This window comes from Alligator mississippiensis, chromosome 15 (genome assembly GCF_030867095.1).
Source record: "Alligator mississippiensis isolate rAllMis1 chromosome 15, rAllMis1, whole genome shotgun sequence".
NCBI classification, from domain to species: Eukaryota; Metazoa; Chordata; order Crocodylia; family Alligatoridae; genus Alligator; species Alligator mississippiensis.
Genome location: NC_081838.1, coordinates 3,122,298 through 3,139,081, shown reverse-complemented (window position 1 = coordinate 3,139,081; position 16,784 = coordinate 3,122,298). Strand labels below are relative to the sequence as shown.

At 65.5% G+C, this 16,784-nt stretch overlaps 3 protein-coding genes across 6 annotated transcripts; all 3 read left to right on the top strand.

The window, feature by feature from the left end:
* On the top strand, positions 1–6,443 carry LOC102565685 (5'-3' exonuclease PLD3). 4 transcript variants are annotated; one of them, XM_059718452.1, is made up of 13 exons: positions 1–89; positions 1,048–1,194; positions 2,048–2,407; positions 2,669–2,947; positions 3,057–3,229; positions 3,313–3,496; positions 3,590–3,704; positions 3,849–3,976; positions 4,177–4,377; positions 4,473–4,612; positions 5,204–5,369; positions 5,488–5,587; positions 5,813–6,442. In XM_059718452.1, the coding sequence occupies exons 2-13, from the start codon at positions 1,111–1,113 to the stop codon at positions 6,004–6,006; spliced, it is 2,124 nt and encodes a 707-aa protein (XP_059574435.1). In that variant the 5' UTR covers positions 1–89; positions 1,048–1,110; the 3' UTR covers positions 6,007–6,442. The 4 variants fall into 4 exon arrangements, with proteins under 4 accessions (XP_059574435.1, XP_059574437.1, XP_059574436.1 ...); XM_059718454.1 differs by lacking the exon at positions 1–89 and adding an exon at positions 401–416; XM_059718453.1 differs by lacking the exon at positions 1–89 and having other exon boundaries at positions 910–1,194.
* A 677-nt stretch (positions 6,444–7,120) lies between these two features.
* On the top strand, positions 7,121–9,769 carry POLR2G (RNA polymerase II subunit G). The gene is made up of 8 exons (XM_059718561.1): positions 7,121–7,226; positions 7,560–7,669; positions 7,806–7,965; positions 8,384–8,434; positions 8,535–8,600; positions 9,073–9,144; positions 9,358–9,391; positions 9,584–9,769. The coding sequence occupies exons 1-8, from the start codon at positions 7,215–7,217 to the stop codon at positions 9,595–9,597; spliced, it is 519 nt and encodes a 172-aa protein (XP_059574544.1). The 5' UTR covers positions 7,121–7,214; the 3' UTR covers positions 9,598–9,769.
* Positions 9,770–10,338: 569 nt separating this feature from the next.
* On the top strand, positions 10,339–14,889 carry EEF1G (eukaryotic translation elongation factor 1 gamma). Its single transcript, XM_019495512.2, has 10 exons — positions 10,339–10,437; positions 11,173–11,331; positions 11,688–11,751; positions 11,946–12,088; positions 12,674–12,817; positions 13,086–13,215; positions 13,406–13,610; positions 14,106–14,278; positions 14,394–14,518; positions 14,611–14,889. The coding sequence occupies exons 1-10, from the start codon at positions 10,423–10,425 to the stop codon at positions 14,767–14,769; spliced, it is 1,317 nt and encodes a 438-aa protein (XP_019351057.1). The 5' UTR covers positions 10,339–10,422; the 3' UTR covers positions 14,770–14,889.
* Positions 14,890–16,784: the final 1,895 nt, after the last annotated feature.

Here is a 16,784-nt window from a genome sequence, read left to right as displayed (position 1 = left end):
GCCCCGCCTCCTCCGCTCCCGATTGGCTGCCGTTTCCTGTCATTCTTCAGCCTTCCCGCCGTGATTGGCTGAGCGGGCTTGTCGCTTAGGTGCGGCCCTCGGTGATTGGCTCACACTTCGCGGCCCTCTCCCGAGGGGCCTTTCTCGGGGGCCCCGCCCCTGCTCTCTAATTGGCCTTCGACCCTTATCGCTCAAAACTCCCCTGCTTCCGATTGGTTCTCAGTTGACACCCGGTGCCCGCGCTCCGGCCCTTGGATTGGTCGCTGCCATTGTCATTCCCAGAGGCCCTCTCCTCTGATTGGCGAACTCTCCTGGAGCAAATCCCCGGAGCTGGGGCGGGACTTCGGTCTCCATGGCAGCCAGGGGGGCGGGGCAGGAGGGGGGCGGGGCAAAAGGGACGGAGGAGGAGCAACGGGGTAGGGGTAAAAGGGGTAATGGAGGGGGTAGGGGGGACAAAGGAGGAGCGGGTGGGGCAGAAGGGGGGGTAAAAGTTGGGGTGGGGTAAAAGGAGGAGGGAGGCAAAGAGGGTGAGGGGAGGGGCAAAAAAGGGAAGGGCTGGGGCTAGAGGGGGCAAAAAGGTGAGGGGAGGGGCAAAAGGGGGAGGGGGAGGGAAAATAGGGTGTGAGGAGGGGCAAAAAGGGGGAGGGGCGGGGCAATAGGGTTGGGGCAAAAGGAGGAGGGTGGGGCAAAAAGGATGAGGGGTAGGGCGAAAAGGGGAGGGGTGGGGCAAAAGGCACATGGGGAAAGGGACAGGAGAAGGGCAGAAGGAGGGGGTGGGGGCAAAAGGGGGCGGGTGGGACAAAAAGGGTGAGGAGAGGGGCAGAGAGGGAGGGGAGGAGCATGGGGGGGCAAAAGGGACAGGGGAGGGGCAAAGGCAGGAGGGGCAACAAGGTGCGGGGTGGGGGGCGGGCTGTGAAGGCGCTGCCTGCCGCTAGGGGTCGGGCGGCCGCAGGCGGCACCCAATTGCTGGCTGTCGTTTCAACCCTTCCGGGCGGTTTGAATCCCAACGTCTGGGCGAGCCTGACGCGACCTCTCCCCTCCCCGCAGCCGGAGCCTGCCCGTGACCCCTGACCCCGGCCCCGGCCCCCACCCCGACTGACTGCGGCCGGCATGAAGAAGAAAGAGCCGGCTGGGACACCGCTGCGCAGGTCTTCCCGCCGCCGGCAGCAGGAGACGGCGGAGCTGCCGCCCACGGTGAGAGCGGGGCACGGCCCCGGGGGAGGAGGGGGGCAGGAAGCCTGGCAGGGGAAGTCCTGCCCTGCCCTGCCCTGCTGGTCACTGCCGCAACAAGGTTGTGGGTTTTCCCTCGTCCCAGCCGAGGTTGGAGACCCTGCCTTAGCCAGGGGCTCCTGGCAGATTGCGACCGCATCTGGGGTGGGTGCTGTTGGGGAACGGGAAGACCTGTCACCACCATGAGCCAGCACCGTGGTGCGCCAGGCTCTGTACATGCCCGGGATGAAGGCTGGGTGCCGATGCCAGCCGGGAACATGGTCATGGAGCATCAGGTAGGGTGCAGCCGGCAGCACTGTTGCCAGGTGGATGAGACTGGGGCGAAGCTCCCCTGACCCCGGGGACCCCCTTCCCCCCCCGGCTCTTGTCCTTCTCAGGAGCCATGACATGGCCCCTGCTCCCCGACCCCGAGCAGTGAGAGGCAGCTGGCGGGGAAGATAAAAGTCTGGCAGGAAACACCTGGCTCTTGCAGGAAGGCAGGAGGGGCTGGGGAAGGACCCAGCAGCGCTCCCCCGCCCTGCTGGGGCCAGCGCAGCCCCACCGCCACCAGCATCGGGCCTGCCTGGGCCCCGTGTGGCACCAGCACAGGGTCCCCCCTTTCTGGGTCTGAAGTGCCCCTCCCTGCTCTCCCCCACTCCTCTCTGCTTAGCAGGACTTCTCCCAGCTCCTGCTACCGAGTCCTTTGCTGCCTTCCCAGCAGGCCCCGCTGAGCCAGGCTGGTCATGTGATCCCTTCTCCCCCCACTTCCAGGGGGCCACGCTCTCCCCCAGCATGAGGGCTCTTGGGTTCAGCTGAGATCTCCTCTCTCTCCTTCTAGATGCCCCTGGAGCAGCCTAAAGCCGATGGCCAGAGCTTCCCGCTCCCCCTTCAGCCCCGGGAGAGCATCCGAGCCCACCGCCTGCCCCCGGTGCCCACCTGGGCCCCGCCAGCCAGCGACCCCCCTGCTCCGCTGGCCCCGGAGCCCCTGCCCACGCTGGCCCGGGAGCCGCCACTGCCGCAGCTCAAGGACAAGGATACTCGCAGCGCTGTGAAGAGGGGCCTGTCCCAGAGGAGCAGTGGGCGGCGGGAGCCCTGCTTGCCACCCTACGTGAGGCTGGAGAGGCTACAGATGCCTGCAGAGGATGAGGGCAAGGCAGAGCCCGCTCCAGGTCCCGGCGACAGTGCCAAGGCTGCCCAGGTGAGGGGCTCCATCATCCCATCCCGGCATCCTTGGTCAGACGCTCCCCAAGTGCCCCAGCCTGGGGCTGAATCGTACCTGGTGCCCCTTGGCAGCGCGCTCAGTGGAGCCCATGAATCTGGGGTTCCCGGTTTCTCTCTCTACCCCCAAACCCTGAGTTTAGGGGTCGGGGGACACCGTTCTCCCTGCGGGGCTGGATTTGGGTGTGCTTGGGGGGGCTGCCTCCCAGCTTGGCCCCCTCTGAGTGGTGCCTCTCTGCAGGAGCCACGCCCAGACTGGCAGGTGGTGCGAGATGGAAGAGCCCGGCTGCGGGTGCTGGAGACAGCTTCGGCCCCGGCTCTGGCCCCAGCCCCGGAGGTCGCAGCTCCCCGGCGGCAAGGCGCTGTGACCAGCCACGTGCCCAGGGTGCAGGGCACAGCTCTCTGGCTGCCTGGGAGTGCAGCCAGCAATGCTCCCAGGCCACCAGGTGCGGCAGAGATGAGCTTGGCTGGGCGGCAGGTGCCTGGTGGGATGCGGAGCAGCCCTGGAAAGTGCAGCCAGGTAAGGGAAGGGGCAGGCGCAGGTTGGGTCATGGGGGCTCTCAAGGGGCCTTACGTGGCTCCCAGTGCTCCGTGCTGAAGTCTGCTCTCTTCTCCCCACTTCCTCGCAGCGTTTCCTCTGCACCTGGTGCTGTCTCTTGGCCCTCCCAGTCCTGCTGGGTGTGGCCGGCTGGTACCTGTGGGAGCAAGGCAGCTCGGTCTTGGCCCTGGGGCTGGTGGGCCGGTGGCCACTGGTTCAGAGCTGGGGGGTCGAGCCCGAGGTGCCTTGCAGCCAGCAGTGCAGGTAAGAAGGTTGGTGGGGCAGCAGCCAGGCACCCTATGACCCTCACCTGCCTCTGACCTGGTCTCTCTCCACGGCCACGGCAGTGCCATGCTCGTGGAAAGCCTCCCTGAGGGCCTGGACTACCCATCTGGCAGCCCTCGGCCCCTTGCCGTGCACCAGGCCTGGATGGACCTACTGGGCGGCGCCAACACTAGCGTGGACATTGCTGCCTTCTACCTCACCCTGCGGGACTTGGACACGTCTAAGACGGAGACCTCTGCTTGGCAGGTCAGGCTCGGGGCAGGGGGAGGGGACAGGACACTGCTGGGGGGTGGAGGGGCAGCGGTGCTGACCCTGACCTACTCCTGGTGCTCCCTGCAGGGCAGGGAGGTGTTTGAGCGGCTATGGGACCTGCCAGCCCGCGGGGTGCAGCTGAATGTGGCTGTGAACAGCCCCCAGGAGTCGAATGCTGACACCCAGGACCTGGCCAGCAAAGGTAGCTGCTGCTCAGGGGCTAGGAGGGAACCAGAACCCTGCTCCAGCCTGGCTGGAGCTGCCTGAGCCCCCGGTAGGCTGGGGGCTGAGAGCAGGGGGGCTTCCAGCCCCCTGACGTCCATCTCGCCTCCCTTTCCCCCCCAAGGGGCTAACGTGAGCTCTGTGGAGATGAAGCGGTTGACGGGCGGGGTGCTGCACTCCAAGTTCTGGGTGGTGGATGACAAGCATGTCTATGTCGGGAGCGCCAACATGGACTGGCGCTCGCTCACGCAGGTACCGTGGGGGCACACGGGCAGGTGCACATGCACGTGCTGGCAGTGAGCTGGCCAGGGGCACATGGGAAGATGGGGAGGGGGCTGTAGCCAGGTGCTGGGGGCTAGATGCTGGGATGGGGCAGGGGCTGCGGGTGCAGGGCTCAGGGCCCAGGCCCAGGAAGCCACATGCTCACCCCCACCTCACCTTCCCGCCCGCAGGTGAAGGAGCTGGGCGCTGTACTCTACAACTGCAGTTGTGTGGCCAGTGACCTGGGCCGCATCTTCGGCACCTACCGGGCACTGGGAGGGCCAGGCACCCCCCTGCCTGCGGCCTGGCCCTCTGAGTTGGCTGCCCTGTCCAGCCTCCGCCGGCCCCTGAAATTGCAGCTCAATGGTGTCCCCACACAGCTGTTCCTCTCCGTGAGTGCCTGGGGGGTGTGGGAGGAGGGGCAAGGGGAGCTGCGCCCAGGCGACCTCGCTGCGCCGGCTCTGAGACTGTCTGTGCCCAACCCCAGAGCGCCCCACCGGCCCTGTGCTCTGCTGGCCGCACCCCTGACCTCGAGGCCATCCTGGAGACCATCGCGGATGCCCAGGCTTTCATCCATGTTGCCGTGATGGACTTTGTGCCCCAGTGCACCTTCTGCACTCCCAAGAGGTAGCCGCGGACTAGACCGGCACGGGCTGGGGGAAGTCTAGGAGCAGTGATGCCTGTGATCTCCAGGCCTTGGGGTTTTGCTGGCTGCCACATGGGGCTGGGAGGGAATTTTCCCCTTGCATCAAGATTTCTCCCTCTTTGCAGTGGTGCTTGGTGTCAGCCGCAGCCCAGGCTGGGGGCAGTGGCTGGGTTGTGCCAATGCTTCTGCTGGGACTCAACCCAGAGTGTCCTGGCTGGAGGGTCGTGCCCCCTGCTCAGGGTCAAACTGATGCTGCACAGGGGGCAGGAAGAAGTTTTCCTCTGGTCAGATTAGTACAGACCAGGGTGCGGGGTGGGCGTTGTCTTCCTCAGCAGTGGGTGCCCTGGGGTCTCTGGGGCATATTTAACGCCCCTCCCACAGGAGCAGGGTGCTGGCAGACAGACCCCTGGTTTCCCTTTGGGCAGGCTCGGGTGGTTGGGTTGGAGGTGATTGCATTGTTGTGCCCATAGGTGAGTTCGCAGGGGCTGGCTTGCGTGGGGCAGGGGTTTGGGGCTGGATGCGACTCCCAGAGGTCTCTGCCTCTCCCCGTGACCAGCGCCGGCTGCCCGCAGGTTCTGGCCAGTGCTGGATGAGGCGCTGCGGGAGGCAGCCTGCGGCCGGGGGGTGCGCGTGCGGCTCCTGGCCAGCTGCTGGCCTCACTCTGACCGCGCCATGTTCCCCTTCCTGGAGTCGCTGCTCATCCTGCACCGGGAGCCCCTGGGCTGCCCCATCGAGGTGGTGAGTCCTGGAGCTGCAGGAGAGGATCCCAGCCCAGGGAGGGGCAGGGGTCACTTCAGAGCTGGGGGGGAGGTTGGGGTAGGGGGTGACACTACCGCTCCCTCCACCTCTGCTGCAGAAACTCTTCGTTGTCCCGGCCACGGAGCAGCAGAAGCAAATCCCCTTCGCCCGTGTCAACCACAACAAGTACATGGTCACCGACCGCGTGGCCTACATCGGTAAGCCCGGGCACCAGTGCTGGGAGGGGGCTGGAGGCGTAGACACCTGGCTTCTCCCCAGCCCTGGGAGGGAAGTGGGCGTGGGGGCTTGGAGCAGGGAGGAGCTGGGAGCCCGGACCCCTGGCTTCCACCTTTTTCTGGGGACCTCTCTGGTGAGCTGAGCCCTCCCCTGCCCAATCCCAAGCAGCACTGGTGTTTATCACTGGTTTCCCCCCCTCCCCGTAGGCACCTCGAACTGGTCGGAGGATTACTTCATCAACACCGCAGGCGTGGGCCTGGTTGTGAATCAGAGCACCGAGGAGCCGGGGACACCCGGGCCTTCCCTGCGGGAGCAGCTGGCCGCTGTGTTCAACCGGGACTGGGAATCTCCCTACACGGAGCCGCTCAGCCTCAAGCCCCGCTGTGCTGCCAGGCACTGAGGGCAGCTCCCGCTGAGGGTGGGGGAAAGCCTGGGACCCCACCCTCCTCCCCTGGACTGCTTTGGACAGCTGGGGATACCAGGTGGCTCCCACCCCCCACCTGGGGGGGCTGGGACCCTATTAGCCAAAGAAGGGGCAGCAGTAGCTGCCTAGTGCCAGGCACCCCATGGCTGCAGCTATGGCCAGGGGGTCTCTGCACTGGAATCTCAGGGTCTGATGCCCTCTCCCTGCCTGGGGGGGGCGAGGGGTCTTGGGAGGGTTGTGCTCAGGGCAGCAGCAGGGGCAATGGGCATTGTTTGGGGGGTAGGTCATGGGCTGGGGCAGGAAGAATCGGGGCTAATCAGGAGCAGGGCCTTGTGGCGGGAAGGCGGGACGGGGTGGGCAGGGGGCTGCTTTGCTGGATTGCATGGCATTGTGGGGGCACGGCGCCTCTGCCAGTTTGCACTGAGCCCGGCTGGGGGGCTGTGGCCCAGGTTTGGGGGGGGGGGGGCATACTGATGTGGGCCAAGGGGGTTCAAAGCTAGGCTGAGTGGCTAGCCCTGGGGGTGGCCTGCGTGGGGATGGGGGGGCAGGGGGCTTTGTACACAGGGGCTGTGCCTTGGGGGTGCAAGGGGACGCAGCCCTCCCCAGGGGCCAAACGCGGGGCCAGAGGTGGGGGGGTCGGTGGCTCTGAGCAGCTCCTATGTGGCTGGGGGAGGGGGGGGCTGCACCCTGCAGGGGGTTGCAGTGGGTTTGGGGGGCTTTGCAGCTGGGCCATTGCGGGGGGAGGAGTGGGAGTGGGGGGGGCCTGTGCATTGCAGTTGTCACTTTCCAGAGTTTATTTTTGTAACCAGAGCGACAATAAAGCAAATTCTGATGCCACTGGGCCTGTCAATCACCGCATACGCCCCACCCCTCGCGCTATCAATCACCGCCCCGGGCCCCGCCCCTGCCCCTGCCGGGGGCTCCGCAGCGCCCCCTTGTGCCTGCCGCGCGCAGGCGCCGTTGGGTGCCTCTGGTGTCATGGCGGCCGCGCAGCCAGCCTGCCTCTGCCCCGAGTGCGCATGCGCTGCAGCTCGCTGTCCCTCGGCTGAGCGCATGCGCAATTAGTTCCCGTGGGGGTTCTGTTACGGGCCGAGGGGGCGGGGCTCCCGCGGGGCTGCGGCCAATCGGGGGCAAGCGCGGTGTTGCGGGTTCTTTCCGGTCCGGAGACGTCGGGACTCAGGAGGATGTTTTACCACGTGAGTGGCGGAACCCCCCCCCCCCCCCATGCCCCCGGGGCTGGGACACTGCGGACCCCGCCCCAGGGAGACCCCCAGCGCAACCAGGCTTCCCGGCATGCACTGCTGCCCAGCCTTGAGAAGGGGGTTTACCTGGGGGGGTGGACAGCGGGAGGGTGACAGTCCTGGGGGGAGGAAGGAGGGCTGATGGGGGGAGGGAGGGGGGTTGACAGGGCAGTCCTGGGGGGGGTGATGGGGGGGCAGTCCTGGGGAAGGAGGGGAGTGGGTGGGGGCAGGGGGGCCTGTCCCAGCCCCTGTGACAGTCTGTGACCACCCCATGTCCTGCCCCAACAGATCTCCCTGGAGCACGAGATCCTGCTGCACCCGCGCTACTTCGGGCCCAACCTGCTCAACACGGTGAAGCAGAAGCTCTTCACCGAGGTGGAGGGCACCTGCACGGGCAAGTGAGTGGGGGGCCAGGCCAGGCTGGGTTGGGGGAGAACAGGGAGCTGGGACACGTGGATGGAGGGGATCCCACCATGATCTAATGTCCTAACGAGACTGGTGTTGTCCCTCCCCGCCCCGTTCCCTCCCTGGCAGGTACGGCTTCGTCATCGCCGTCACCACCATCGACAACATCGGGGCAGGCGTCATCCAGCCGGGCCGCGGCTTCGTGCTCTACCCCGTCAAGTACAAGGCCATCGTCTTCCGGCCCTTTAAAGGCGAGGTGGTGGATGCGGTGGTGACCCAGGTCAACAAGGTGAGGGGCGGCGGGGCACAGGAAAGCCTCTGGTGTAAGCCCTGGTGCGGAGGAGGGCTGCAGCCCTGCACCATCTGTCTTGGGATGCGGGGGGCTGTAGAAGCTGCTGGAGGCTGGGGCGTGCTGCCTCTGTCCCCCAGGACTAGAGTGACCAGATGTCCCATTTTTGGCTGGGACAGTGCCAGATTCTGCAGGCTGGTCCTGGCTGGCTGGGCAGAAGTCCTGAGCGGCGAGGCCGAGCAGCTTGGTGCGCCAGGCGGGCGGGTGGACACCTGCTGCAGTGCAGGAGCAAGGCGGGCGGACGTACGGCCACCCTAAGATACCACATCCGAGACCCCTACGTTCCTTGCTCCCGCGTTGCCCAAACCCAGGACTGTCACCGTGGCCCTCACAGCTTTGCTGCCTCCTCTTCCCGCAGGTTGGGCTCTTCACTGAGATCGGGCCCATGTCTTGCTTCATCTCCCGCCATGTAAGCACTGCCTGGGGAGGGGGCTGGGGGCTGCCTCTGGTCTGGGAGGCTCAGGTGAGACCTGGGAGCCCACCACAGCTGACTGTCCTTCTCTCCATAGTCCATCCCCTCTGAGATGGAGTTCGACCCCAATTCCAACCCCCCCTGCTATAAAACGGTGGACGAGGTGAGCTGGGGCTGACGGTGCTCCCTGGGGGCACCTGGCAGCATTGGGGGGCACTGGGGAGGCTGGGGTAGAAACTCAGGTAGGGGCTAGGGGGTGCCCCAGAGCAGGGCAAGGGGCAGGAGGGTGGCTGTTTTCCAGTACATGAGATTCCTTGGGACAAGGAAGGCCGGGACGGGGCATGTCTGCTTTAGGCTCTGCTACTGTCCTGTTGAGTGGCCTGGGCCCTGTCACTTTCCCCTCGCATGTGCCTCACTTTATTCATCTGTAAAACCATCCAGCCTCCTTCAAAAAACTTCTGAAACCAGAAAAGAGAGGGACAAGCTGGTTGCAAATGGCATCTTAGTGATGAGAGGCATTCATGTCATTGAAGCCCTTCTCCCCTGTGGAGGAGATGGCAGGGGCTGCCGTGGTGTGGGGGGAGGGGGAAGCAGGGTGCAGAAATGAGTCTCGCCTGGGCTCCACGTGTCTGCAGGACATCGTGATCCAGCAGGACGACGAGATCCGGCTGAAAATTGTGGGAACCCGAGTGGACAAGAATGACATCGTGAGTCCTGCCTGCTTCTTTCTGTGGGGCTGGAGCCGGGTTCCCAGCTACCCCATTCCTAGCAGAGGGGCTGTGGGCCTGGAGCAGCTGGGTGGGAAGGAGTTGTGGGGCTGTCCCAGTGCCAGCGGGGTGGGAGCATGGGGGCTCCAGTCCCAGGCTGCGGGAGGGGGCGGGGGGCATACGCGGTGCTCACACCTGTGTCCTGCTTTGCAGTTTGCCATCGGCTCCCTCATGGACGACTATCTGGGTGAGTCTCGTCTCTGGCTCCAGGCCTGCCCCTATCCCTGCGTACCTGCACAGACTGGTGCTCCTGACAGTTGGTGCCCGCGGGTCGGGCTCTGCTCACCGAGGGGCTGCAGTCTTTCTCAGGTGGGGGCTCCTGGGCGATGGTGCTCCAGGGTCTCCTACATCCACCCTTCTCTCTCCATGTCTCCTTCAGGTCTCGTGAGCTGATGCACAAGCCCGTTCCTCTGGTTGTGTCCCTGGGCTCCAGCTGGGATGAGCCTTGCCTCTGCCCCCCTGCACTGCTTGCCCTATTTATGGGGGTCCGGCGTGGGCCTGCCCAGGCCTGGGGGCCGGGTCCACACCTGCCTGTTCTTCCTCCCAATAAAAGCTGCTTTTCATACACCGCTGTGGTGTGTCTGCTGTTCCCCACTCCCTCCCGTGACCCGAAGCTGCTTCGTGGGAGTGGGAGGGTGTAGGGGGGCAGAGGGGGGCTGCCTGGGGCTGGGCTGTGCTGAAGCACCCGCCCCCGTAGAGCCAGGACTCTGCTGTGCTAGGTGCTGTACAGGCACAGGGTGGGAGTTTGGGGAGAGCTGCAGTAGGATGGAGGGGTGTTGGGGAATGAGCCTGGGATAAGGGGGTGCAGTGACCCTGCAACCCTGGCCAGCCCCATTGGGACCCCAGGGCGGTCTGGGAGGACTGGGACCTCCCTGAAAACAGCACCCCGCCCCCCAGCTGACAGCAGTGGGGGGGTGGGGTTTGGGGCGTGGAGGAGCCCTGGGAACAGCACGTGGGACCAGCTGCAGGACCAGCCCGCGGGCGCCCCCGTGTGACAGAAGCGCGTTATTACCACTTCCAAGGCCTCACCGCGCAGGCGCAAGCTCCTCCACGCCCCCCTACCGCCCCTCGGGAGACGCCCCTTCCGCTGCTGTGACGTCATATGCCGGCGCCGGCGGCAGGAGGCAGCTGTCGTGCTGCCGCGGCCGCGCGCTTTACGGCCCCGCCACCTCCTCCCCCGCGCGCTTTACGGCAGCCTCCCTTTCTCCGCTCGCGAAGATGGCGGTGGCCGGGGTGAGTGCGGGGGCCCCCGCCCCCTCGCGCTATCCGGCCCCATCCGCCCCGGGGGGGGCCCGGCCGGGGCCGGCGCGGGGCGGGCGGCCGAGGGCGGCCCTGGCCCGTCCCTTTGCGGCGGTTATTGGCGGGAGCTGGCGCGGAGGAGCCGCTTGCGGGGCCTGGATGTGTGGGGGGGGGGCCTGGCTCGGGTGACAGCAGGCCTTGGCCCCTAGAGGGTTTCCCTGGGGGGCGGGGCTCGGGCAGGGACCGGGTCGGGGGGGGCGTGACCCTAGCAGAGGTGCTGGGGGCCCCTGGGCCAGTAAAAGGGGGGATTGGGGTCCCGGGGGGGGGTGCTGGTGCCAAGCAGGGAGCTGGCACCGGGCACTGTGCTGCGTGGGGGGGGGGGAAGCTGTGCAAAGGGGGCACAGGAAGGTGTGAAGTGGGGGGGGCATGGGCTGGAGCTGAGGACCCCTTGGTTGGGGTCTTGAGGGGTGTGTGGGGGGGGTCAGAGGAGATCAGTCGGGGGTCGGTGGGTCTGTTGCAGGAGTGAGTTGGCAAAGGGGGGGGGCTAGGTTGAGGGGGGCTGAGGATCCTGCTGGGGGTGGGGCAGGGCAGTGCCCAACGGTGGGTGGGCTTTCGGGGTGCCTCGAGTGAGGGGTGCAGGTGCCTCGCTGGGGGCGAGGGAGCGCTGTGTGCGCGTGCGGGGGGGGGGGGCGCTGCCCGACTCCCCTCACCCCCTGCTGCGCCCCACAGACTCTGTACACCTATCCCGAGAACTGGCGGGCCTTCAAGGCGCTCATCGCCGCCCAGTTCAGCGGCGCCAAGGTCAAGGTCCTCTCCACGCCCCCCCAGTTCCACTTCGGGCAGACCAACAAGACCCCCGAGTTCCTGAAGAAGTTCCCCGTCGGGAAGGTGGGTAACGGCGCCACAGGGGGGGGGGGGGGGGGATGGGATCTGGCTGGGGGCTTTGCCAGGTTTCCAGCCGTGAGTCATCGAAATCGGACACGGCTCCGCTGCCACGCTGTCCTTCTGCCCCGGCTCCTTGCGCTGTGGGGGTGGAGGGCAAGGGGTCCCGCTTCGCATCGAGGGGAGCCGTGCGTCTCCCCAAGGGGAGCTCGGACGGTGTTTGTAAGGGGAGTTTTTCTTTCCAAAGCTTGGCAAGGGGGAAAGGCTACTCCTAGGAGCTGGGGGTGCCCCGAAGGTGGGTTCCCGTACCCACAATCCGTGGTTCCCGTACCCTACTGGTAAACGCCTCTTTCTCTGCCAAGGTCCCGGCTTTCGAAGGCGACGATGGGTTCTGCGTGTTTGAGAGCAACGCTATCGCGTACTACGGTGAGCCCGGTCCCTCTCCAGCTTCAGGGGGCTCCGGTCCAGGCAGCTCTGAGTCTGTCGGAGGTTTGGGGCTGGGGGGATGGATGTTGGGGGCAGCGCCACGTGTCTAGAGCGCTGAGAAGTTTCCTTCCCCAGTGAAGATGGGAGGGACGGGGGGCTCTTGTGCTGCTGGTGACTGTGGGCTCCCTTCTCAGTCAGTAACGAGGAGCTGCGGGGTGCTAGCGCCGAGGCCGCCGCCCAGGTCCTCCAGTGGGTGAGCTTTGCAGACAGCGACGTCGTCCCCCCTGCCAGCACCTGGGTCTTCCCCACACTGGGCATCATGCACTACAACAAACAGGTCTGTGGGAGCCGGGGCTGGAGCGGGGGGCACAGGGCTGTCCTGCAGGGGCCTGCGGTGAGGTGAAGGCTGGGATTCGCTGTCATTTCTGTCGGCTGTGGGCTTCCTGCTCCCCTACTGCCTTTGTTGCCCCAGGCACAGAGCGAGGTCCTGGCTGCTTGGCGATGAGGCTAGGTGGATGCTCAGAGGCGTTTGGTAGCTGAGGTCTGTTGTCTTTCGACCTGGAGTCAGGGGAGGGGTGCTGGGCTTAGCTATGTACAGGTGTGCCTTAAGAATGGCTGGGCGTGGGGTGTCCGCAACCTGCCTCTTTCTCTGGTCCCCCCAGGTGAGACCCTGGCGACTGCCCGAGTGGGTTGCAGGTGCACCCAGTGCTCGTGGGCTCCCCTGCTGCAGTGGATGCCCGGGCCAGGGTAGTTGGGTGGACTGTGCTCTGCAGCGGGAGCTCCCCTGCCGGAGACCTCCCCGTGCTGACTGCCTCTTGGATTAGTGTCTGAGCACCTAAGGGATGGGCTAGAGCTAGGGAGGAGGCTTTTCCGCATGGGTTTCTCTGGCCTGGGTGCTGATCTGGTGTCTTTGCTCCCCCAGGCAACAGAACTTGCCAAGGAGGAGGTGAAGCGGGTACTGGGGATCCTGGATGCACACCTAAGGACTCGGACCTTCCTGGTGGGCGAGCGGATCACGTTGGCTGACATCACCGTCGTCTGTACCCTCCTCTGGCTCTACAAGCAGGTGCGGGTTGTGGGGGGAGGGTGGCTCCGTGGCCGTAGCCAGCAGCTCTGGAGGGGGCTGGCAGCTTTGGAGGCTCTGGACAGGGGCTGCTGTCTAGACGGATCACTTGGCTTGGCCTGGAGCTCTTGGTGTCCAGGACAACAGAAGGCTGCCGCTGTGTGTGCTGCGTAGCCGCCAAGGTTTGTGGGGGAGGTAGAAGGGAACCAAGATCCTCTACACGCTGTGGCGATGGGGCCAGCCCCAGCTGACTGGTGGCCTGTCCCTCCAGGTTCTGGAGCCATCCTTCCGCCAGCCCTATGTGAACACCAACCGCTGGTTCGTCACCTGCATCAACCAGCCGCAGTTCAAGGCCGTGCTGGGGGAGGTGAAGCTCTGCGAGAAAATGGCCCAGTTTGATGGTGAGGAGCTCCCTGGGCTGCGAGGGGGGAGCTTGGCTGAGTCCCCTTGCCAAGGTGTCGGGGTTTGTTCCTGCCTCCCAGGAGCAGCCACTCGCCAGCATTGCCCAGGCTGCACCTGGAGCTAGTGCAGGGGGCCCATCCCGCACCAGCACTTCCTCATAGGCTGGCCCTGTCCTCGCTTCCACTGCAGCCAAGAAGTTTGCTGAGAACCAGCCCAAGAAAGACACCCCCAAGAAGGAGAAACCAGCAAAGGAGGACAAAAAGCAGCAGGCGCCGCAGCAGCAGGAGAAGAAGGAGGACAAGAAGCCGGCCCCCGAGGATGAGCTGGATGAGTGCGAGCAGGCCCTCGCGGCTGAGCCCAAGACCAAGGACCCCTTCGCACACCTGCCTAAGAGGTGGGGATGGACCCCGTGGGGGGAGGGGGGGGTGTTGACCAGTGCACCCGAGGGGTGTCCCCCTCCACCCCTCCCATGTGTCTTCCAGGCTTAGCGGGAGGCAGCTGGGTCTCTGTTCCTTTCCCCCCTTCTCTCCTGGCCTCTTCTGGGCTGCCTGCCACCTGTTTTGTTCATGCCAGTGGCTGGGGCTGCAGCCAGGCGGCTCTGCGCGCCTGGATGGAGCAGGGCAGAGCTGCCTTGTCAGGACAAACTGGGGGAAAGGGGGGGCACGGTCCAGCCCCTCCATACCAGAGGGAGGGAACCTGAGTCAGCTGGAGCCACCAGGGGGCAGCAGCTGCCCGCAGTGCCCCGGCTCCCACACCCTGCCACGTGCTGCAGAGCACTGGGCCACCGCCCAGCACGTCCTGCTGGGGAAGGGGGGGCTTGGGGGCTGCTGTGGGGAGCCCGGCTGGCGCCCACCCTCAAACTGACTAAGCCACCGTCCCCCACCCCCAGCCCGTTCATCATGGACGAGTTTAAGCGGAAGTATTCTAACGAGGACACGTTAACGGTGGCGCTACCCCACTTCTGGGAGCACTTCGACAAGGAGGGCTGGTCCATCTGGTTCGCCGAGTACCGCTTCCCCAGCGAGCTCTCCCAGACCTTCATGAGCTGCAACCTCATCACAGGTGACATCCCCCTGTCCTGTCTCTCTTTCCCCCCCCCCCCAAGCTGGAGCCTGACTGCGTTGGGGGTGTGCTGGGGTGCTGCCCTGACAGTTTTCCTCCCCCTTGCCTCTCGCAGGCATGTTCCAGCGCCTGGACAAGTTGCGTAAGAACGCCTTCTCCAGCGTCATCCTCTTCGGCACTAACAACGACAGCAGCATCTCCGGCATCTGGGTTTTCCGCGGCCAGGAACTTGCCTTCCCGGTGAGTTTGTGTCTTGGGTGTGTTATGCTGGGTGGGTGGGTGCACGTGCGTGTCCTCCCTCTGCTGACACTGCTCTTCTCGCCTCCCCCCAGCTGAGCCCCGACTGGCAGGTGGATTACGAGTCCTACACCTGGCGGAAGCTGGACCCAGACAGCGAGGAGTGCAAGACGCTGGTCAAGGAGTATTTCCTGTGGGAGGGTGACTTCAAGCACGTGGGGAAAGCCTTCAACCAGGGCAAGATCTTCAAGTGAGCTGCTGCCTTCCCGCCAGGCAGCACTGCACGGACTGACCAGCCAGCTGGGGACTGCGGGGTGCCGGGGCCTGTGATCGCAACCGAGTGACGTGACGAATAAAACCCCAATGCGCTAGCATCCCCGGGTCTGTGCTTCCTGGGGGCTCTGCCGAGAGCTGGGGAGGGCAGCAGCGTTCACCTGGCTTCCACGGCCCCCATGGGCTGTCACAGGTGGCCCATGCCTGGTGAGAGCAGTGCTGGCACTGGAGCCCGCTGCTGCTGCTCCCTTTCCCATCCCCCCCCAGTGACCAGGTGTGCGGGACCCTGCACTGCTGCCCCTTTTTACCATGATTCCCCTGGCCAGCGGCCTCTCCCAACAGGCATCGGGAGGGTAAACAGGCAGGGCATGGCACACAAAGGCAGGTGGGGACAGGGCAGGGCCTGCTGAGAGATTTGTCGCTTTGTGCTTTGTCCCAGCTGGATCCAAGCAGAGGTGGCTCCTAGGCCGCTCCCTCTCCCAACCCTGCCACACCATGGGGTAAGGCTGGCTCTGCATGCTCCAGCCCAGAGCAGGATGGGGGTGGAGTGCTGTCCCTGGGCTGCAGGGCAGCGACTCCCTGCAGCCTCCCTGGCAGTTGCTGCCTTCACCCAGGCCCTCAAGCCATGCCTCCCCCCTACGCTGGGGGCTCTGACAGGCATCCCCTGAATGTGAGCTGTAGGCACTGCCCCCCCACCTCCTCCTCCAGTATCTGCTGCAGCTAGGCAAGGGGGAAAGTCCCAGCTGGGGTTGGGGCTGGGAGCAAGTTGTTCTAGGGCAAAAAGCCCGATTGCAGCCCCCTGCCACGCCCAAAACAAGTGTATTTCTACCCCCCACCCCCAGCTGTAGGGTGTTGCACTGTCCTTTTTGCCCCTGGGGCATTTGTGGTGGGGGAGGAAACCAGGACCCAGCTTGAACAACCCTTCCCTGCCCTGTCTGTTGGGGAGCCCTTGGGCTGGCCTGCCCTAGCTGCAATTGTTTCAGGGCTGGGCCAGGTTCGTGGGGGAGGGATTTGGGGGGGGGTGCTGTTAATCGTATCCATCTGCCTTGTCCGGGGGCCTGGAGGAAGCGTGACTCACTCCTGCATCCTGCATCCAGGCGGAGGGAGGATGTGTGGCTGGCCCTGTGAGGAGGGGGCTGGACTGTGGCTTTATTTTGGGGGTGGTGGAGGGGGTGTCACTCCTCGATCCCTCCGGGCTGTGCTCAGGTGGTGTGAGGGTGCCGGACGCCTGACCCAGCCCCACGCTGTGGCTTCCATGCTGGTCTGGCTGCCTCTCCCACTCCTCCCTGCTTGCTCTCCCCCACCAAAGGGGGGGGGTGCGTGTGTGTGTGTGTGTGTGTGTGTGTGTGTGTGTGTGTGTGTGTGTGTGTGTGTGTGTGTGTGTGTGTGTGTGTGTGTGTGTGTGTGTGTGTGTCGAGGGAAGAGGTCGAATATTTTTCACCAGCCCTTTCTTGGGGGGCGGGGGAGGAAGGCCAGCTACTGCCTGTGCCTCTCCAGGCCGCCCAGCTGTGCTGCTGTCTCCGTGCCCCCCGGGGTTACCAGGCTCTTGTACCCGGCCCCTCCCTAGCCTAAGCAGTCCAGGGCTGGGCGCCAGGGCCTGGTTCTCTCCCAGCTCTGGGAGCAGAGGCTGGGGGAGGGGAGCGGTTTGCATTGGAGTGGAGAAGCTGAGGGCCAGCACGCCTGGGTTCTGCCCCCAGCCCTGGGGTGCTAGTGAGATGGACTGGGGGGGGCCTGGATGCCTGGGCTCTCGCTCTGCAGAGGGAGCTAAATTTTAGGGGCTTAGGGAGGAGGTCTCTGTGCGGCTGACTTACCCGGTGAGGTCCCTAAACTCTTCTCTTTCTCTGCCTCAGTTTCCCTGCAGGCACTATGCACCTCCCCAAACTCCTCCTGGGGGAAGCAAGCACCCGGCTGGAGCCAAACACACTGCCAGAGCAGGGCCTGAGCTCAGAACAGCGCGTCTGTCTGTGGTTGAGGCGGGGGCACTTCCAGCCGCCCC

What these genes read in the sequence shown, in the direction of transcription:
- EEF1G (XM_019495512.2), top strand. An exon ending in TCCTCTGGCTCTACAAGCAG is followed by an intron (nt 12,818 to 13,085) that starts GTGCGGGTTGTG and finishes CTGTCCCTCCAG; the next exon opens with GTTCTGGAGCCATCCTTCCG. An exon ending in TTCGCACACCTGCCTAAGAG is followed by an intron (nt 13,611 to 14,105) that starts GTGGGGATGGAC and finishes CCCCACCCCCAG; the next exon opens with CCCGTTCATCATGGACGAGT.
- POLR2G (XM_059718561.1), top strand. An exon ending in TGGTGACCCAGGTCAACAAG is followed by an intron (nt 7,966 to 8,383) that starts GTGAGGGGCGGC and finishes CTCTTCCCGCAG; the next exon opens with GTTGGGCTCTTCACTGAGAT. An exon ending in CTTGCTTCATCTCCCGCCAT is followed by an intron (nt 8,435 to 8,534) that starts GTAAGCACTGCC and finishes TTCTCTCCATAG; the next exon opens with TCCATCCCCTCTGAGATGGA.
- LOC102565685 (XM_059718451.1), top strand. Translation starts at nt 1,413, where the DNA reads ATGAGCCAGCACCGTGGTGCGCCAGGCTCTGTACATGCCCGGGATGAA. An exon ending in CCTTGCAGCCAGCAGTGCAG is followed by an intron (nt 3,230 to 3,312) that starts GTAAGAAGGTTG and finishes CGGCCACGGCAG; the next exon opens with TGCCATGCTCGTGGAAAGCC. An exon ending in CCAGGACCTGGCCAGCAAAG is followed by an intron (nt 3,705 to 3,848) that starts GTAGCTGCTGCT and finishes TTCCCCCCCAAG; the next exon opens with GGGCTAACGTGAGCTCTGTG.